The sequence below is a fragment of the Coregonus lavaretus genome (assembly GCF_964263955.1).
Source record: "Coregonus lavaretus genome assembly, chromosome: 13".
In the NCBI taxonomy this organism is placed as follows: domain Eukaryota; kingdom Metazoa; phylum Chordata; class Actinopteri; order Salmoniformes; family Salmonidae; genus Coregonus; species Coregonus lavaretus.
Window position 1 is genome coordinate 17,975,486 of NC_140000.1, and position 20,043 is coordinate 17,995,528.

The 20,043-nt window shown below is 43.2% G+C and overlaps 2 protein-coding genes across 2 annotated transcripts in view; one reads left to right on the forward strand and one right to left on the reverse strand.

The window, feature by feature from the left end:
- Positions 1-15,124, forward strand: part of LOC311139946 (protein spire homolog 1-like) — a gene marked incomplete at its 5' end in the record, with an annotated part of 46,348 nt that extends 31,224 nt beyond the window's left edge. The window contains 10 exons of the mRNA XM_084174943.1: positions 525-654; positions 1,452-1,493; positions 3,344-3,391; positions 4,410-4,573; positions 4,700-4,799; positions 6,890-7,032; positions 11,258-11,395; positions 11,608-11,706; positions 11,820-12,100; positions 12,299-15,124. Of these exons, the coding sequence (XP_084031069.1) occupies positions 525-654; positions 1,452-1,493; positions 3,344-3,391; positions 4,410-4,573; positions 4,700-4,799; positions 6,890-7,032; positions 11,258-11,395; positions 11,608-11,706; positions 11,820-12,100; positions 12,299-12,560 (1,407 nt within the window). The 3' untranslated portion in view covers positions 12,561-15,124. The remainder of the gene's footprint in view (positions 1-524; positions 655-1,451; positions 1,494-3,343; positions 3,392-4,409; positions 4,574-4,699; positions 4,800-6,889; positions 7,033-11,257; positions 11,396-11,607; positions 11,707-11,819; positions 12,101-12,298) is intronic.
- A 609-nt stretch (positions 15,125-15,733) lies between these two features.
- On the reverse strand, positions 15,734-19,189 carry LOC311139389 (uncharacterized protein). Its single transcript, XM_084174258.1, has 3 exons — positions 18,917-19,189; positions 18,237-18,386; positions 15,734-17,835 (listed from the first exon to the last, which is right to left on the reverse strand). The coding sequence occupies exons 1-3, from the start codon at positions 19,143-19,145 to the stop codon at positions 17,639-17,641; spliced, it is 576 nt and encodes a 191-aa protein (XP_084030384.1). The 5' UTR covers positions 19,146-19,189; the 3' UTR covers positions 15,734-17,638.
- Positions 19,190-20,043: the final 854 nt, after the last annotated feature.

Here is a 20,043-nt window from a genome sequence, read left to right on the forward strand (position 1 = left end):
TGCCATGCCAGGCTTCCAAGTCTCGTTCATCACTGGAACGTGGGGAAGCTTGGGAATTGATGCTTGGGGTCTTCCCTTTCCATTTAAATCCTCAAGCCACTGAACCCATCTTTAGTCAAAGAAAGACTTCATCTTTATATCCCAAAAGAAATACAGGTAGTTCAGGATTTTGGGTTCTGGGGTATGATTATACTGATTGGAATGAGGGGTGATAGATAGATAATCAGATCATCTACTACTGGAGCTGTATATCAATGCTCACTGCCCCAGCCTCAGTGAAGTGCCTGCCTCAGTCATGAGAGGAGCGGACTGACAGTCAAAAGAGTTACTGTTACAAAGTGACAGTTATATTAACGGTACAGTGACAGTGTCGTTAAGGTTTAGGAGGCAGCGGCGAAAGGCCTGATGTCCATAACTCTGATGCCCATAACTCAGTGTGAGTGCATGTATGTATCTGCACGTGTGTGTGTGCACGTGTGTGCGTGTGTGTGTGTGTGTGTGCGTTAATGCGTTTGTGTGTGTAGGCAGCAGCCAGGAAGCTGAAGCCCCAGCCCCAGGTTCCTCCCACCCTGCACGAGAGGATCCTGGATGAGATCAAATCTGAGAGGAAACTGAGACCTGTCTCTCCTGATGTGATCCGCAGGAGCAGGCTGGGTGAGAAACACCTCCCTCTGTCTGTCTTTTCTCTCTCCATCTCTATCTCTATCTCTATCTCTATCTCTCGCTCTCTCTCTCTCTCTATCTCTATCTCTATCTCTATCTCTATCTCTATCTCTATCTCTATCTCTATCTCTATCTCTATCTCTATCTCTATCTCTATCTCTATCTCTATCTCTCTCTCTCTCTCTCTCTTACGCTCCCTCTCGCTCTCACACACACACACACACACACACACACACACACACACACACACACACACAACACACACACTCACACTCATTGTGAGAAGGTGAAGTATGTTGTGATTATGCACGTTCACGGGTGCTGGGCATCGGCATGAATGAAAAACACAAGGTGAATCATAGTTTCTTTCATTGGTTTAAACGATGCTTCCACCCAGCCAAGTTACTGTTTTCTTGGATGCCTGTGCTGTTTGGTGTTACAGCTCTGCTAGTAATACAGCCTAAACATACACCTTGTCTGGTGTTATGCTAAGTGCCTGTATTGACTATAACCAAACCAAACCTTAGAATCTGAAGAGAGAATGTATTTTATTTAGTTATTATGTTAATGTTTTCTCACCATTGGCTATGCACTTTCTACTGACTACTTTCATCATTTTACATTTCCTAACATACTGTACTGTACTGCACTATGGACAGCTGACAGACATGTCGGCAGATGATGTCTTTCTTCTCGCTTACTTAATATATGTGTTCTGCCCGTATTCCTCCTAACTAACCTATGGATAGCTTAATAACTCTGTAACGCCACCATTGTTTCTCTTGCAGTAGTTCGGCCTCTTAGCATGTCTCAAAGTTTTGACCTGTCAGGTAAAGATCTGTCCAGTTACCTGGCTGTTTCTTTACGTCTCTATCTATCGTGGTTGTTGTCCATCTGCCCAAGCTAGAGCATGCATATTAATACTCTCATCTCATGCTTCTTCATGCTTCAGTGGTGGTGTTGATGGTTGTCTTGGTTGGCTCTGCACCGCAGCAGTATGCGCTCTGGTTGTGACGTCATGATGTCAGACACTGGTCAGGATGAGAACTGTCAATGGCTACCTTCACATCAGCAACTCACTCATAGATAACCTCAGCATATCTTTCAATCATTCTGCACCTTAGTTAAATTCTTATGACACTTGTTTTTGAATCTCCACATGGAATGTGAAAGGGCTTAATGGTCTACTCAAACTATGCCCAGGGATAATGTTAAGTTAGATGTAGCCTTACATACCACAGACAGTTGTGAAAAAGACCAAGGTAGATGTGACTCAAACAGGCCAACGGTTTTATTCGCTGCCTGTCACTACAGTACATCTCTGATAATGAACTATTTCTCGAAGGCACACTTGCTGATGTCAAAAGCTCCACACAGCTGGTGCTCGTTCTTCTCAGTCCCTCAGGAGGATTTGTAAAACAGTATTTTCCTTGTCTAAATGCTTGAATAATGCTCACTTCAAATTCCTTTTTTTCTGGGATTAGTCTAAACTAATTAGATCTTCCTACATTTTTCTCTAGTGTAATGTTGCTCTTTGGTTAAAACCTCTGTATGTTAAAAACAGATTGATTGATAAAAGTCAGTAGCCGACAGAAAGTAAAGGCAACAGAGCTCCTGCCTTTCAAACTCCCACTAAAGAATCTATTAATAGAATTCTGCTTCTGGGCCTTTTTCTTTTCGATACTAAAATAAATCAGGGAAAGAGTTGCCTTAGCTAAAGAACATCATTACTCAGAAATACTCATTACAAACAACCAAGACGTGCATAACTACATTCCTCGGTTTTCTAGAAAATGACTGTCCTCCTCACACAATGCAGTTGTTCATCTTGGAGAGTGAGTCTGCAGAATTTAATCAGAGGTGCGATCAGAGAGCAGCGTAGACAGGAGCTGTCGGCACACACACACGCACACACACACACGCAGAACACACACACACACACACACACACACACCTGTCAGCTCCCAGCTCTGTTCAACACAGAAAAGGACATTCTCACAAAAACATCACACTTTATCTCCACCATCACCTGCATTGGTCACTTTCACTTAGCACTTCTGAATAACTTACAGTATATGGCCATTTTTTAAACAGATAAGAAGAGGATACCTTCTGTTTGATAAGGTTGTACTGTAGTGGTTATCAAAAAATTTCATCACCAATACATCCTCTAGTGAGATAGATAGCCAATGAATTTACATTGGTGACACTGAAAATAATTTCTAATAATCTACACCCTCTTACTATTTTCTGTGTCAACACTTCCTGTTGTGGGCGGGGTATCTGAACTTTGACAAGTCTGATTGGCTGTGCTTGACATTTCTCCCGCTGATCCCAGCGTCTTTCATCACACTGGAGGCTCTTTTACCCTTTGCTCATCCATGGCTACTAGTCGGTTCAATTTATTGTTGTGTAGCTTCAATGTGTGTGTGTGTGTGTGTGTGTTATATGTGTGTGTGTGCGTGCGTGCGTGCGTACGTGCGTGTGTATGTGATGGTTGGCTATCTGAACTTCATTGCAGCTGGGTACTTATCCCCTTACTTTGTGGCCAGATTCTCCAATACCAATACTCACTGAGAGAGATAGAGTTCTGTAGTCAAATGACAGGCTATGTTCGGGTATAGGAATAAACCATTAGTACAGTCTGGCCAATCATATTTAAGGAAGTGTTCCCTTTTAGGTGGAGGCATATACTACAGCACTCCACAGTTGATCCTTACACGTCAAGGTAAAGTATGTGGAGTGGTTTCGCTCTGTTTATGTGACTAGCTACTTGTGTGCTGCAACACATAATGTCGGCCCTGTTTCGTTTGTCTGCCTATTTGGCTGTATCCTAACACTACTGCTTATGTCTTGATTAAAATAGATTGAATTATACTATATCGACAAATATAGTTTACAGAAACCAGTGCTTTACAAAGTGTTTTGCTTTTGACTGATACTAAACATAGTGCCACAAATGGTGGATGTTTGATCTGCTCTAGTTTAAACCTGGCTCCTAGGACCAGTCAGTCTTGTCCCAGGCAGGCAGGATTGGAGCTCCAGGACAGCAGTAAAGGAGGAGGGCCTTGGCCTCCCGTTGAGGTAATGAGCTCATATTTGAGCCTTTTTCCAGATGAGGTATTCACATGCTCACTGTGTGGTCCTTTTCACAGAGAGGGAGAGACAGTGAGAGAGCGGGAGAACGAGAGAGCAAGAAAGAGAGAGCGAGAGAGAGCGAGAGAGAGCCTGGCAAGGCCTCAATGCATCCACAGATCAGATCGGCCTCTGCTACTGGTTATCTGCTGTTTCCAGCACTGTCTTCTCTGTCCCTTCCTCCCTACTTTATTTCTCTCTCTCATGGGGGTAGAAGTTGTCAATGAGGCTAGGAGGGAGGGAGTCAGCTAGGGTTAGGGTTACATGAGAATCCTGCTCAGTCCAGGTCTTAAAGTGTTGTGAAAGTAGAATCCATGTTGTGTGTATGTGTAACACCAGGCTGCTTCTCCGTCTCTCCTCAACTCACACTCCCTCCTCCCTCCCTACCGCTGGTGTGTTCCCCTCGGGTCTGTTCAGGACGGTGCAACATTACCGAACACTCAGATAGAAATGTATCACATAGAACAGAATCCTGTTCCCAGCTCTATTCATAACATTTCTATCTGCTGTGTTCAGTATAGTTAGCTACGTTGCATCCTGCTGAAATCACCCCTGGGTATTTGAGTTGTCCTCTGTCTGATCAGTCTTCTTGGGACAACCTCTCTGTCCAGATGTGTCCAGTCCTGACGGCCGCAGGAAGACATCCAGCACCATGACCCTCAGCAGTCTGTCCAATGGGGGGCCAGGGGCACCAGGGGGTGGAGCCCAGGCCCTATGTCAGAGGAAGAGGCTGAAAGCACCCACCCTGTCAGAACTGGACAGCTCCGACTCTGATGTAAGTGTGTGTGTCTGTGTGTGTGTGTGTGTGTGCTCGCACTTGCATTTGTGTGTGTGTGTCTTCTTCTGGTAGTTGACATCAGTATACATCCTACAGCACTGCTCTCTGTTGTTCCCCGTACAGGATGACATCACCATTGGGGGTCGAAGGTCAGTCAGTAGTTCCAGTGTCTCTACATCGGTGGTGGACGACACGTCTCCAGAGTCTGTACTGGGCAAGAAGAGTGAGTAGACTTGTAGACCAGTTGACCAGAAGGCCAGAGTTAGGGTTAGGGTTGAGCCAGGGTGTGGACATGAAGCTAGGGTTACGGTTAAGGTTATGGCTGGGGTTAGGGTTAGTGTTAGGGTTGAGCCGGAGTGTGGACATGAAGCTAGGTTTGGGGTTAGGGTTGAGCCGGGGTGTGGACATGAAGCTAGGGTTAGGGTTGGGGTAAGGATGAGCCTGGGTGTGGACATGAATCTGGAGTTAGGGTTGGGGTAAGGGTTGAGCCTTGGTCTGGACATGAAGCTATGGTTAGGGTTATCATAGAGATCCTATAATTATATATGTAATTCTATGCTTTCACAGCTCTCAGCTGTTCACCTGACAGCTCTTCTATGTAATGCTGTCAAAGAGAGAGTGTTCTCAGTCAACTTAACTGGTGATATACAGTGAGGGAAAAAAGTATTTGATCCCCTGCTGATTTTGTACGTTTGCCCACTGACAAAGACATGATCAGTCTATAATTTTAATGGTAGGTTTATTTGAACAGTGAGAGACAGAATAACAACAAAATAATCCAGAAAAACGCATGTCAAAAATGTTATAAATTGATTTGCATTTTAATGAGGGAAATAAGTATTTGACCCCTCTGCAAAACATGACTTAGTACTTGGTGGCAAAACTCTTGTTGGCAATCACAGAGGTCAGACGTTTCTTGTAGTTGGCCACCAGGTTTGCACACATCTCAGGAGGGATTTTGTCCCACTCCTCTTTGCAGATCTTCTCCAAGTCATTAAGGTTTCGAGGCTGACGTTTGGCAACTCGAACCTTCAGCTCCCTCCACAGATTTTCTATGGGATTTAGGTCTGGAGACTGGCTAGGCCACTCCAGGACCTTAATGTGTTTCTTCTTGAGCCACTCCTTTGTTGCCTTGGCTGTGTGTTTTGGGTCATTGTCATGCTGGAATACCCATCCACGACCCATTTTCAATGCCCTGGCTGAGGGAAGGAGGTTCTCACCCAAGATTTGACGGTACATGGCCCCGTCCATCGTCCCTTTGATGCGGTGAAGTTGTCCTGTCCCCTTAGCAGAAAAACACCCCCAAAGCATACTGTTTCCACCTCCATGTTTGACGGAGGGGATGGTGTTCTTGGGGCCATAGGCAGCATTCCTCCTCCTCCAAACACGGCGAGTTGAGTTGATGCCAAAGAGCTCGATTTTGGTCTCATCTGACCACAACACTTTCACCCAGTTCTCCTCTGAATCATTCAGATGTTCATTGGCAAACTTCAGACGGGCCTGTATATGTGCTTTCTTGAGCAGGGGGACCTTGCGGGCGCTGCAGGATTTCAGTCCTTCACGGCGTAGTGTGTTACCAATTGTTTTCTTGGTGACTATGGTCCCAGCTGCCTTGAGATCATTGACAAGATCCTCCCGTGTAGTTCTGGGCTGATTCTTCACCGTTCTCATGATCATTGCAACTACACGAGGTGAGATCTTGCATGGAGCCCCAGGCCGAGGGAGATTGACAGTTCTTTTGTGTTTCTTCCATTTGCGAATAATCGCACCAATTGTTGTCACCTTCTCACCAAGCTGCTTGGCGATGGTCTTGTAGCCCATTCCAACCCTGTGTAGGTCTACAATCTTGTCCCTGACGTCCTTGGAGAGCTCTTTGGTCTTGGCCATGGTGGAGAGTTTGGAATCTGATTGATTGATTGCTTCTGTGGACAGGTGTCTTTTATACAGGTAACAAGCTGAGATTAGGAGCACTCCCTTTAAGAGTGTGCTCCTAATCTCAGCTCGTTACCTGTATAAAAGACACCTGGGAGCCAGAAATCTTTCTGATTGAGAGGAGGTCAAATACTTATTTCCCTCATTAAAATGCAAATCAATTTATAACATTTTTGACATGTGTTTTTCTGGATTTTTTTGTTGTTATTCTGTCTCTCACTGTTCAAATAAACCTACCATTAAAATTATAGACTGATAATTTCTTTGTCAGTGGGCAAACGTACAAAATCAGCAGGGGATCAAATACTTTTTTCCCTCACTGTAAGGGTTACAGTACTACATAAAGTATATCATACATGTCCTCTCTCCCCCCACCCCCAGCTCCACCCATGTTCCTGCCCATCTCCTCCACCCCCCAGCCTGAGAAACGGCAGGCCCCCCAGAGGAGACACTCCATTGAGAAGGAGACGCCCACCAATGTACGACAGTTCATACCCCCATCCAGACAGAGCTCCAAGTCTCTGGTGAGTAACAGAAGAGAAGAAGGGAAAGAGAAGAGTTGATCAATCTTGAGAAAATGACCACATTGGAGATTTTGGTTCCTGAATAGTGTGTCAGTTTGTCTTGTGTTCATCAGCCTCCATCTTATTTCTGTTAGGTGATGTAAGATGCTCCTAAAACCCCACCTCCAATCCCTCCAGCTCTTCTCTCCCACACACACCTCTATAACCCCTGTCCTCCCCCTCTTCAATACACCTCTATAACCCCTGTCCTCCCCCTCTTCCATACATCTATATAACCCCTGTCCTCCCCCTCTTCCATACATTTATATAACTCCTGTCCTCCCCCTCTTCAATACATCTATATAACCCCTGTCCTCCCCCTCTTCAATACACCTCTATAACCCCTGTCCTCCCCCTCTTCCATACATTTATATAACCCCTGTCCTCCCCCTCTTCAATACACCTCTATAAGCCCTGTCCTCCCCCTCTTCCATACATCTATATAACCCCTGTCCTCCCCCTCTTCCATACATCTATATAACCCCTGTCCTCCCCCTCTTCCATACATTTATATAACTCCTGTCCTCCCCCTCTTCAATACATCTATATAACCCCTGTCCTCCCCCTCTTCCATACATTTATATAACTCCTGTCCTCCCCCTCTTCAATACATCTATATAACCCCTGTCCTCCCCCTCTTCCATACATCTATATAACCCCTGTCCTCCCCCTCTTCCATACATCTATATAACCCCTGTCCTCCCCCTCTTTAATACATCTATATAACCCCTGTCCTCCCCCTCTTCCATACATCTATATAACCCCTGTCCTCCCCCTCTTCCATACATCTATATAACCCCTGTCCTCCCCCTCGTCCATACATCTATATAACCCCTGTCCTCCCCCTCTTCCATACATCTATATAACCCCTGTCCTCCCCCTCTTCCATATACAGTGCATTGGGAAAGTATTCAGACCCCTTGACTTTTTCCACATTTTGTTACGTTACAGCCTTATTCTAAAATTGATTAAATTACTTTTTTTCTCATCAATCTACAAACAATACCCCATAATGACAAAGCGAAAACAGGTTTTAAGAAATACCTTATTTACATAAGTATTCAGACCCTTTGCTATGAGACTTGAAATTGAGCTCAGGTGCATCCTGTTTCCATTGATCATCCTTGAGATGTTTCTACAACTTCATTAGAGTCCACCTGTGGTAAATTCAATTGATTGGACATGATTTGGAAAGGCACACACCTGTCTATATAAGGTTCCACAGTTGACAGTGCATGTCAGAGCAAAAACCAAGCCATGAGGTCGAAGGAATTGTCTATAGAGTTCCGAGACAAGATTGTGTCTAGGCACAGATCTGGGGAAGGGTACCAAAAAATGTCTGCAGCATTGAAGGTCCCCAAGAACACAGTGGCCTCCATCATTCTTACATGGAAGAAGTTTGGAACCAGCAAGACTCTTCCTAGAGCTGGCCGCCCGGCCAAACTGAGAAATCGGGGGAGAAGGGCCTTGGTCAGGGAGGTGACTAAGAACCCAATGGTCACTCTGACAGAGCTCCAGAGTTCCTCTGTGGAGATGGGAGAACCTTCCAGAAGGACAACCATCTCTGCAGCATTCCACCAATCAGGCCTTTATGGTAGAGTGGCCAGACAGAAGCCACTCCTCAGTAAAAGGCACATGACAGCCCGCTTGGAGTTTGTCAAAAGGCACCTAAAGACTCTCAGACCATGAGAAACAAGATTCTCTGGTCTGATGAAACCAAGATTGAACTCTTTGGCCTGAATGCCAAGAGTCACGTCTGGAGGAAACCTGGCACCATCCCTACGGTGAAGCATGGTGGTGGCAGCATCATGATGTGGGGATGTTTTTCAGCGGCAGGGACTGGGAGACTAGTCAGGATCGAGGGAATGATGAAAAGAGAAAGTACAGAGAGATCCTTGATGAAAACCTGCTCCAGAGCACTCAGGACCTCAGACTGGGTCAAAGTTTCACCTTCCAACAGGAAGCACACAGCCAAGACAATGCAGGAGTGGCTTCGGGACAAGTCTCTGAATATCCTTGAGTGGCACAGCCAGAGCCCGGACTTGAACCCAATCGAACATCTCTGGTGAGACCTGAAAATAGTGGTGCAGTGACACTCCCCATCCAACCTGACAGAGCTTGAGAGGATCTGCAGAGAAGAATGGGAGAAACTCCCCAAATACAGGTGTGCCAAGCTTGTAGCGTCATACTCAAGAAGACTGTAATCGCTGCCAAAGGTGCTTCTTTGTCATTATGGGGTATTGTGTGTAGATTGATGAGGTGGGAAAAACAATTTAATCAATTTTAGAATAAGGCTGTAACGTAACAAAATGTGGAAAAAGTCAAGGGGTCTGAATACTTTCCGAAAGCACTGTCCCTCTATAACCCCATGTAAGAAAAAAAGGGCAAATTAAGTCATACAATAAAAATCTTGACACACAGGTCCATGTATGCACACATGCAAATGACCACACACACACCCCTGACCTCCCCTTCTTCCATACACCTCTATAATCCCTGTCCTCCCCCTCTTCCATACACCTTTATAATCCCTGTCCTCCCCCTCTTCCATACACCTCTATAATCCCTGTCCTCCCCCTCTTCCATACACCTTTATAATCCCTGTCCTCCCCCTCTTCCATACACCTCTATAATCCCTGTCCTCCCCCTCTTCCATACACCTTTATAATCCCTGTCCTCCCCCTCTTCCATACACCTCTATAATCCCTGTCCTCCCCCTCTTCCATACACCTTTATAATCCCTGTCCTCCCCCTCTTCCATACACCTCTATAATCCCTGTCCTCCCCCTCTTCCATACACCTTTATAATCCTGTCCTCCCCCTCTTCCATACACCTCTATAACCCCTGTCCTCCCCCTCTTCCACACACCTCTATAATCCCTGTCCTCCCCCTCTTCCATACACCTTTATAATCCCTGTCCTCCCCCTCTTCCATACACCTCTATAACCCCTGTCCTTCTCAGGTCGGGAGGATAGCCCACCATCTGTTACCCTGGAACTCCCTCCTCCTCAACTCCCCTCCCTCCACCCTCCACCCCTTACGGAGCTCCTACCCTGTCGAGGTGTTTGTCTTGGGCATGGTGTGGTCTGCCCTGTCTGCTCTGTGCAGGGGAAGAAAGCCTTTCAAGGTTTGCCAGTCGCCCCTTATGTCCATGCTGGCGCACCGTAGTTCATCATTATCTCTTCTAATGCTTCCTGCTTTCCTAGAGATCCATCTCTCAGCCCCGCCCAGGACTTTTGCTGTTTTCATAGAAAGCCCTTCAGTTTAGGTGTGATTGTCATTATGCATTTTGACAGTCAACAGCAGATGCATCCCTCACTGGAGCACCAATCATTTAATCATACTCAGCTTTGCTCCATTTAACCATAGTTATAGTTGTTGTGCTTGCAAGCATCATGTAGCCTAGCTAGCCACTGCCAAGTAAAACAATGCTCTAGATAGATGAATTAAGTCCTTCATGTTGTGTATACTGTATATAAAATACTGTTGTTCAGTAGCAAGTATAAACTAGTTTTTTGTTGTTGTTGATACTCCCTAGGCTCTCCCCGTCCTTCCCTTCCTCTGGGCCAGAGACAATGCAGCCCACTGTATCTCTGTGAGTCATAAGATCAGCAGCAGGAGCCGCAGCAGCATTACAGAGTTACAGTATATTCATGGTTCTTCTGGGAGTGAGAAACATTAGCTGGGTGCAACAACAAAAAACGTTGAATAGAGACACATTATTGAGAAACATTATTGGAACAACACCAGGATGACCAGTAATTGCAGCAGCAGCAGCAGACCTGGTGTACTGTTGAAGATAGCATCTCCGTAGTCCCACCGCAGGCTTATTTATTGAAGTCAGAAACAGAAAACCAACCACAGCAGAGGGGCCTTGTGTGTTTTTAGGTTGTCTAGACCTTTATGTGAAGCAGAACCAAGTAGAGGATTTCTGGAATTTTCTGGAATATTGGCATTATCTGTCATCACTCCAGTTGTTTACTCGTTCCGTGCCCATTGTGCTTTGTTTGTCCCCTCGGCTTGCCGGGTAAACAATGGATACTTTTTTTGCCCAAACTTGTCAGAACCTGGACAGAGTGCACCGAGAGGTTCTGGTGTGTGTGTGTGTGTGTGGACAGAATGGTAACAAGGGTGGTTTGTGCGGTTGTCATAGTAACCTGGCCGGTGCTGTGTGTGTGTTTTCAGGAGGAGTTTTGTTTCCCGGTAGAGTGCTTGTCCCTGACGGTGGAAGAGGTGATGCATATCAGACAGGTGCTGGTCAAAGCAGAGTTGGAGAAGTTCCAACAGTACAAGGACGTGTACAATGCTATGAAGAAGGGAAAGGTCAGTTTACTGCTGTTTATGTTCACCCAGCTGAAATAAAAGTATCTCGGACTAAACATCACAGTACCTATTGTTGAGAAAAATCATCTTACACATTCCTTTCAAAATCTTTGTAGTCACAGAATTGTAGTCACACACTGCTTTTTGAATGATTTGATTCCTTTTGTCTTAAACTTTTGATGCACCTGTTCTGAATTTCTTCTTTTTTACAGCTTTGCTTCTGTTGCCGAACCAAAAGGTTTTCCTTGTTCACATGGTCCTACACCTGCCAGTTCTGCAAAAGGCCTGTGTGTTCACAGTGCTGTCAAAAAGTATGTCATATTTATTCTCTCACACTGATGGATGCCCACTGATAGAAAGTCATCCCATAATATTGTCTTTATGAATGTGTTCATACTCTGCTCTATTTCTGTCTCTCTGTCAGATGAGGCTGCCCTCCAAGCCCTATGCCAACCTGCCCATCTATTCCCTGGGCTCTACCACCACTCTACCCAGGGACCGGGTAGCAGCCATGGGGAAAGCTGCCAGTATAGCTGGTCCATCAGCCGCCCCAGCAGCAGCAGCAGTTTCAGCAGGAAAAGGAAAAGCAGCAGTTAAAGCAGCAGCCTCAGCAGCAGCAGGACCAAGCAGAGCAGCAGCAGCCCCCAAGCCTGAGAAACCCTCTACCAGCCACCACCGCCTCAGCCTTCAGAAGACCATGTCCAAGTAGGCACCCCTCTACTACTTCTCTAGATCATAACGCTTTTTTAAATGTCCCTGTTTTAGATGTGCAAGACTTATTCTCAAATGAAGTTATGTTCTATTTTAAGAGCAACTGTAGCCGGCTGAGCCCAGTGAGGGACAGAGACGGAACCTACTCTGTTACACAACTTAGTGTTAACCTCTCCTCCCTCCCTCGCTCAGGTTGTCTAAGCACGGTAGTCTGGAGAAGTCCCAGTCCCGTGACGAGGTGGAGCTTCCAGCGGAGCTGACGGAGGACTGGTGCACCATGGAAGTGTGTGTGGACTGCAAGAAGTTCATCCACGACATCATCTCCTCCAGCAAGCACAGCCTCTCCCTGGCCACCAAGCGGGCGCGCTTAAAACGCAAGACCCAGTCCTTCTACATGTCGTCCCCCAAGGGAGCTGATTACCGACCCTCGGAAAGAACAATCAACGAGATCTAGACTGTCCCCTCGTCCTTGTCTACCTTCTCCACTGTCTTCTAGCGGCTTCCAGCACTTATGGCACAATACAGAACTCTGACTGACTGGGTTTTGATCTGGATGACTGTGCTGCGATCCGGCCTATACCGTGTCTAGTTTCGTCTGTCTGTCGATGCTGTGGACCTTTACTTTTCCTTGGAGGAATGTGGACTGTGTAGTCAGTGCTTGTTACTATGTCCTCTGATTGTTGAAAACAGTACCAGTACTTTCAGACAAAATGATACTAGTCAATTTTTATACAATATTTTGCTCAGCAATGTAAATGTTACCATAATGTTCTGCCATAGAGAGGTGATTAAGGACACTGAATGATCAAATGTAAAGTATGAGGTAGTGTAAAGATTCAAAGTGGTATGGCCTCAATCACCCCCTATACTGGCACAATTGGTGGAATGTGGTAGGAGTTACTCACCCACAGAAAAATCAATGAGCACAAGGCAAAATTACGCTCCATATTTGAATTCCTCAGGCTATGGTATTCTACTGTAAGAGAGTAGGTGTGATGCTGACAACACAAGTCCCATACTGAGAGCTGTGAACATCTTAAAGTGGAGACATTATGAGACAAAAGCAACAAACGATTGGATGATGACTTGAATCGATATGGAACTATGAAATTGTAGATGTTTTTTTACAAGTTATAATTTTGTATGGTATGGTATACGTGTGTACATATGGTTCGGCTTAGAGTCAGGTGGTTTGTGATGAAAAGTTGTCTCTCCCTTTTTACTCTTGACATGTTCAGGTTATTTTTAGCTGACGGTACAATAATGAATTCTGCTCATTGATGTTCTCTGGGGTTCTGAGCGGTCTTGATGAAGCATCATTTTACCATAAAGAATAACAGGTAAACAAACAGTGTATCACTTTGCTCAAAGTTAGATCATACCCATGAAGGTAGCCCAAACCTCTCACCTGTCTCGTTGTAGGGTCTACGGGAATGTCAGGTGTATGACATTGACAATACAGTACTTGCTGCTAATGTCAGCTTTAGTGCCAAAAGGATTCCCTTCTGTCTAAACTATAATATAAAACCCAAAGAAGTGTTTTTTTCTGGTGTAAATACTCATTGACCTTGCTATAGCCATCGCATCCCCCGATTAGAGCATGCTTCTCCAAAAGATGTCAGACTGATGAATATACTAACCATAGAAATAGAATGAATAGAACAGGCGTCCCCATTCAAGTCAATGATGGCATAATGGGTGGACTGGCAGCCATTTTGAGTGTACGCATGCCTAGGTCAAAAATATACAGGTTAAGACATCGTCGTCATAAATCTGGGACCAGTGCCATTGCTAACTACCAGCGCTGTTGCCAACTACCATTGTTGCATATTATTATGGGATTTTAAAATCCCGTTGTCTTAACCTTTGTCATCTTCAACCTAGACCCATGCCAGGAAGTAAAAGCAGGAAGTGTACCCTTCATTCTGTGCTGTGATGTTTTGTTGAGTCAACTCAACTGACATTACAAAAAATAAATTCCTTTACATGAGCCACATCAGTTAGCATAATTTGAATGAACAGTCTTCATTACCATGGCAATCCAGCATCAGTTGATAGACCATTCCAAATAAACATGGAAAATTATTGCATCGCAAGACCAGGCAGCCCTTGTAAGTGTACCGATGAATTTACCAGTCAAATTGCCAGGTTTAGAGCTGCCAAGCCTGTTCTATTCATTCTATTTCTATGATACTAACTATACGACATGATGAAGGAACAATATTGACACAGTATTTGTCACTGGTAGTTGAAAACGTGTGATATCATTGAGCAGGTACAGTACCAGGCAGCTATTGCGAGTGTACCGATGAGTTTACCAGTCAAATTGCCAGGGTTAGAGCTTCCAAGCATGTTCTATTCATTCTATTTCTATGATACTAACTCTATGACATGATGAAGGAACAATATTGACACAGTATTTGTCACTGGTAGTTGAACACGCGTGATATCATTGAGCAGGTACAGTAATTGCACTAGATAATCATAACAAAAGCAGACACCAACAGTAGGAATCACTTTTTGTCAATATTTTATATAGCCTGTGCCCCCCAAAATAATCTGGTCTGTCCCAGTAACAAGCATGCACCCACAGAAATATATGCATATTTTGTGAAAGAAATCTATACCTACTGTTATGTTGATTTCAGTTATTGATGTAAGTTTGACATGGCTTTTTCTTTGGTTTTGAATGGAATATTTCATATAAACACCCATATTCAATAACAGTACATGAAATGATCTCAAATTGTGTTTCTTTGCTTTACAATAGTTATGGTATGATTTAACATGCTTAAAACCACCCTCTGTTTTATTGTATATGCAGCAAAGTATGGTATTACACACTACTCTACTGTTCAACTCAAAGCCTCGAACTGATGCCTTCATGAATTTGTATATCAGTTGTGTGTGACTGTGGTGTGTCTTAACCATACCGTTTGTCTCTAAACCAGAAGCTGAAGCATATTTCGGGGGCCAGGAATCAGAATTTATGTATATTAAAGTGTCTATTACAAATCCAGTCTTCTTCCTCCCAGTTCCTTATATTTCTGCCTTAAATACACTGCCTTCTTCTCTCAGCATTAATATATTATTTTTGTGACAGATTGAATCCACAGTGACTCAGCATACTGTATATAAATATGATCTATAGTAATGTCCGTCCATAGAGCAGGTCTGTGTTTCCTTGACCACTTACATCCCGACTAAAATCATTTAGACTTGGGGCTATTAACTTAGCCTAGATCCAAACTAAATTGCTCTGTTTGGTGAAGTGAAACATAACTATTCAGTTAGGATCCAGGCTACTATTAACTAGCTTAGAGATTGTTTCTCACAATACAAGTAATTGCTGGACAAAATATGGACTATAATAAGTAGAGGTGATCTACTGTATGGTACATAACAGAAAGCCCAAAATGTGACACCAAATGCATGTACTGCTGTGTAACTTGTATATTTAATCTGTTCAAACCTTTCAGATGTAACTCCCTCCCAGAGATTTCAAGAAATGACAAAAAACTATAAAAATGTATTGCAATACCTTTATAATGTTGTATGGATATTTCATTAGGTGACATGCCAGCTTTTCAAGCAAAAATAATATTGAGAAACAAAATTATTGAGAAGAAATATTGTTTATTGCCGGATAAAGTCAAATAATTCAGAACAATAACAATTTCTGTACCTTATAGTAAACTTTTTTTTTTTAAATAACCTATTTAGTTATATTGATAACTTAGTAGAACAGTGAATATGTACAGTACAATTTTCAGTAAAGATAAATCTGCATGTCCTAACACTTGCATTCAAATTAATACATTAATAACACATTCAAAGTAAAACAGCAAGTTTTTTTTTACAGCAAGTAAATACTTAAAATAAATAAAATGCACTTTATCAATAGCAGTGATCAGTGTGGTCATTATACATTGGGTTCACAGAACGTACTGTATGTACTGTATGGTTCAATACTTATTCCATAAGTCTACGGACCAAATATATGGTTCATTCTTTGATTATGTAGGGTTAAGTTATACTATCCAAACAATACATTACAATTGACAATAAATATACATTCCCCAGAATAATAATATAATAATAATATGCCATTTAGCAGACACTTTTATCCAAAGCGACTTACAGTCATGTGCGCATACATTTTTACGTATGGGTGGTCCCGGGGATCGAACCCACTACCCTGGCGTTACAAGCACCATGCTCTACCAATTGAGCTACAGAGGACCACAGAAATCAAGTTGACACAGCAAGGAACATTACAATGTAGCCAATGGCCATACATTTTGTCTCCATATCACTTATGGGGATTGAGAGCCAGGGTCGACCGTGGCGCAGTAGCTTGCTCAAGGGCACAACAGCAGGAGATGGCATCTAGGATAGTAGAGCCATACATGTATGGCTCTATAGGACACTGATGCCATGCCACACAACGCTTTAATGCTTTAGGCATTAAAGCTTAGGCATTAACTCCACATTTTTAAGGTAAGAGTTAAGTTTAGGCATTAACTCCGAAATCTTAATTTTAGGCATTAAATCTGAATGGTTAAGGTAAGGGTTAAGGTTTGGGATAGGCTTAAAACAAAAATCTCAAAAACAACTTTCTATCATTGGATTCAAACATGCAACCTTTGGCACCAGAGGCAGGTAGCCTAGCGGTTAAGAGCGTTGGGCCAGTAACTGAAAGGTCACTGGTTTGAATCTCTGAGACGACTAGGTGAAAAATATGTCAATGTGCCCTTGAGCAAGGCACTTAACCCTAATTGCTCCTGTAAGTCACAAGGCTCTCCAGAGGGTGGTGCGGTCTGCATAACACATTACCGGGGGCAAACTACCCACCCTCCAGGACACCTACAGCACCCGATGTCACAGGAAGGCCAAAAAGATCATCAAGGACATCAACCACCCGAGCCACTTCCTGTTCACCCCGCTATTATCCAGAAGGCGAGGTCAGTACAGGTGCATCAAAGCTGGGACCGAGACTGAAAAACTGCTTCTATCTCAAGGCATCAGACTGTTAAACAGCATTCACTAGCACATTAAAGGCTGCCGCCTATAGACATAGACTAGAAATCACTGGCCACTTTAAGAAATGGAACACTAGCCACTTTAATGTTTACATATCTTGCATTACTCATCTCATATGTATATGCTGTATTCTATACTATTCTACTGTATCTTAGTCCATGCCGCTCTGACATCGCTTGTCCCTATATGTATATATTCTTAATTCATTCCTTACTTAGATCTGTGTTTTGGGTATATGTTGTGAAATTGTTAGATATTACTTGTTAGATATTACTGCACTGTTGGAGCTAGAAACACAAGCATTTCACTACACCCGCAATAACATCTGCTAAACACGTGTATGTGACCAATACAATTTGATTTGATTTGATTTGATAAGAGCGTTTGCTCAATGACTTAAATGGAAACTAGTTGGTGGTGTATGAGGTGAGTTTCCCCAATACAATGTAAACCGCTTTGAGCATCTGGAAATGCCCTACACAAATCCCATCAGTTACTTTCATGAATGAGTTCCATGTCTTCGTCTTCCTCTTCCCGTGTGTCTCCAGCCTGCAGGCTGTTGTTGTCCCCAATGATGACATACTGCAGCTGGGACCCGTAGACCTGGACACTCCTCTGGCGCTCTGGCTCTGGACAGGCCCGTACTGCTCTCTGGTGGTCACTGGTGGTGTTGCCTTCCATCGTCTCTGTAATAGAGCATTGAATGGAATGCAGTACCATATATTAAAGTTATTAATCTAATGGCTTCTTTGAACCTATTAGAGAAAGGGGATAGGTGTTGAGAATTAGCGTAAACTACACACACTGGTGCAACACATCTGATAAATAATTGTATTGTCAATGATTAGATTTGTTTATTAGTCACATGCACAGGGTCACAGATGTAATTGCAGGGTACAGTGACATGCTTAAACTCCAACAGTGCAGGTCAAAAAGAGAAGTGAAGGAAACAATAATACAAAATAATAATAATAATATATACATATGTGCTTGTATCTGTGAATGTGCTTGAATCTTGTAACACATCATAAAAAATACATGAAATGATGAGAAAATGTAACTGTAACTCTGACACACTGTAACTTACCATGCATAGCATGCTCTGAACCCATGCTCTGAAGTTGTTGTATACATGTTGCCACACCTTGAAAGTTGCAGTCTCCAATTATGCAGTTACTCAAATTGGAATGGCTGATGTTGATGACGTAAGTTGGGGCAGTGTTGCTCCTCCTCCTCTCTGTTGTTTGGGGTGTGAGTAAAAAGGGAAGAGATAAAAAAAAGGGAAATAGTCTGTTGCTGACAATAGTATCCCGGCGATTCCCATTGCGTCATGATGATGACACACTTTAAAAACCTTCTATGAGCTTTTGTTTTGGACACATGGAGAAAACATTTGGATTTAACCCTACACTTTATCTTTAAAAAACTGGATTTCACATGAGGAATGGAACATTCTTGGGCCTCTGGAATATTCTTTGCCCTCACCTGCCTCAGACACCAAATGGAGCTGGGTTTCCAGTGCTTTAAAAGGGAAAGTTGGGTAGAATTCATATAACATATACTATATACTACAAAGAAAATGTGCTGCCATCTAGGCCTAGTTAGCCTACCTCTCTAAATACCACATAATTGAAAAAATAAATAAACTGTAGGCCTAGACTATTCATAACCATATTTAAATGTTGGTGAAAACTACAGACTTGTAGGCCAAAGTAATTTACTTGCAATTAATAAAATGAAAAAATTAACACTTTTGAAGAGACTTACCTGGGAGGCCGGTGACTCTTTCGAACAGTGGTGGGCACTGGCAGCACTTTTCTAGTGAGTCGAAAAGGAGCTGACAGGCGTTGCGACCCTTCTTCAACACCACCTGCAGCAGTTTGGCAGCCTTCTGCATGTCTGTTCCCTGTGACCTGATCACCTGGCTCTCGTACTCTGTGATTGTCCTGGAGCTCAACAAGTACACGCACAGCCTTTCCACCACACAGCATGACATAGATTTGCTGAGAGCGTGTAACTGAAATTGCAAGCTCCTTTCTTGGATGAGAGAGAATGCATAAATTACAGAAATAAATAAGGAAAAAAATGCTTTGTAAAAAAAAATATACATTTCAGTGTTGTTATAACATGATAATAATATGGCATTTGCTTAATTAATGCAAAAGACAATGTGATGAAAATGATAAAAGAAGTGTAGTGTAGGCTAACGCAAAAATATCACTTTCACACCGGCCTTGTTATTCTCATTGGTTAGTCCCCATTACTTCCATACATATCATAGGCCTATCACTTTTTGTTTAGATTAGACCCGTTGCAATCTCGGTTAACCCAGAACTAAAATTGTAAACTGTCAATCCACGAGAGATTAGACCCGTTGCGTCCCTTGAGAATAGATTGGTGATGAGGAAAGTGATTTCTTACCAGGTAAAATCTCGTTTTTTTCGTTACATTGTAACATACCTGTTAATTTAACAGAACGATATAGGCTATATTACATCAGTGCATCAATTTGTGTGTTTCGATTGAGAAATGGGCTATAATCGGTTGTCGGTTACTTTTATAGGCTGCGGTAGCCAAACTTCTGAAATAAAAGTCCCTAATGCTGGGGGCATGCGCATACTGTTTTGGGAGTTTCCACTTGCTTCCCCCTCATAATAAATTCCCCAACTGCGCATGTATTGTAAAGAAGAACAGAGTAACAAATTGCAAGAGTTGCAGCATGATTTAAAGTATTGTTGACGTTATAAATGCATTTTAATTATTCTAATCTTATAGGATAACTGGAGTAGCGTATGCTTAAGCCAATAATTGTAAATGACATTTGTGCAGCACTGAAGGTTTATCTCCGCAGTAAAAAAAATATCAGTTTACCCCCCCCCCTTATTCATTTCCGT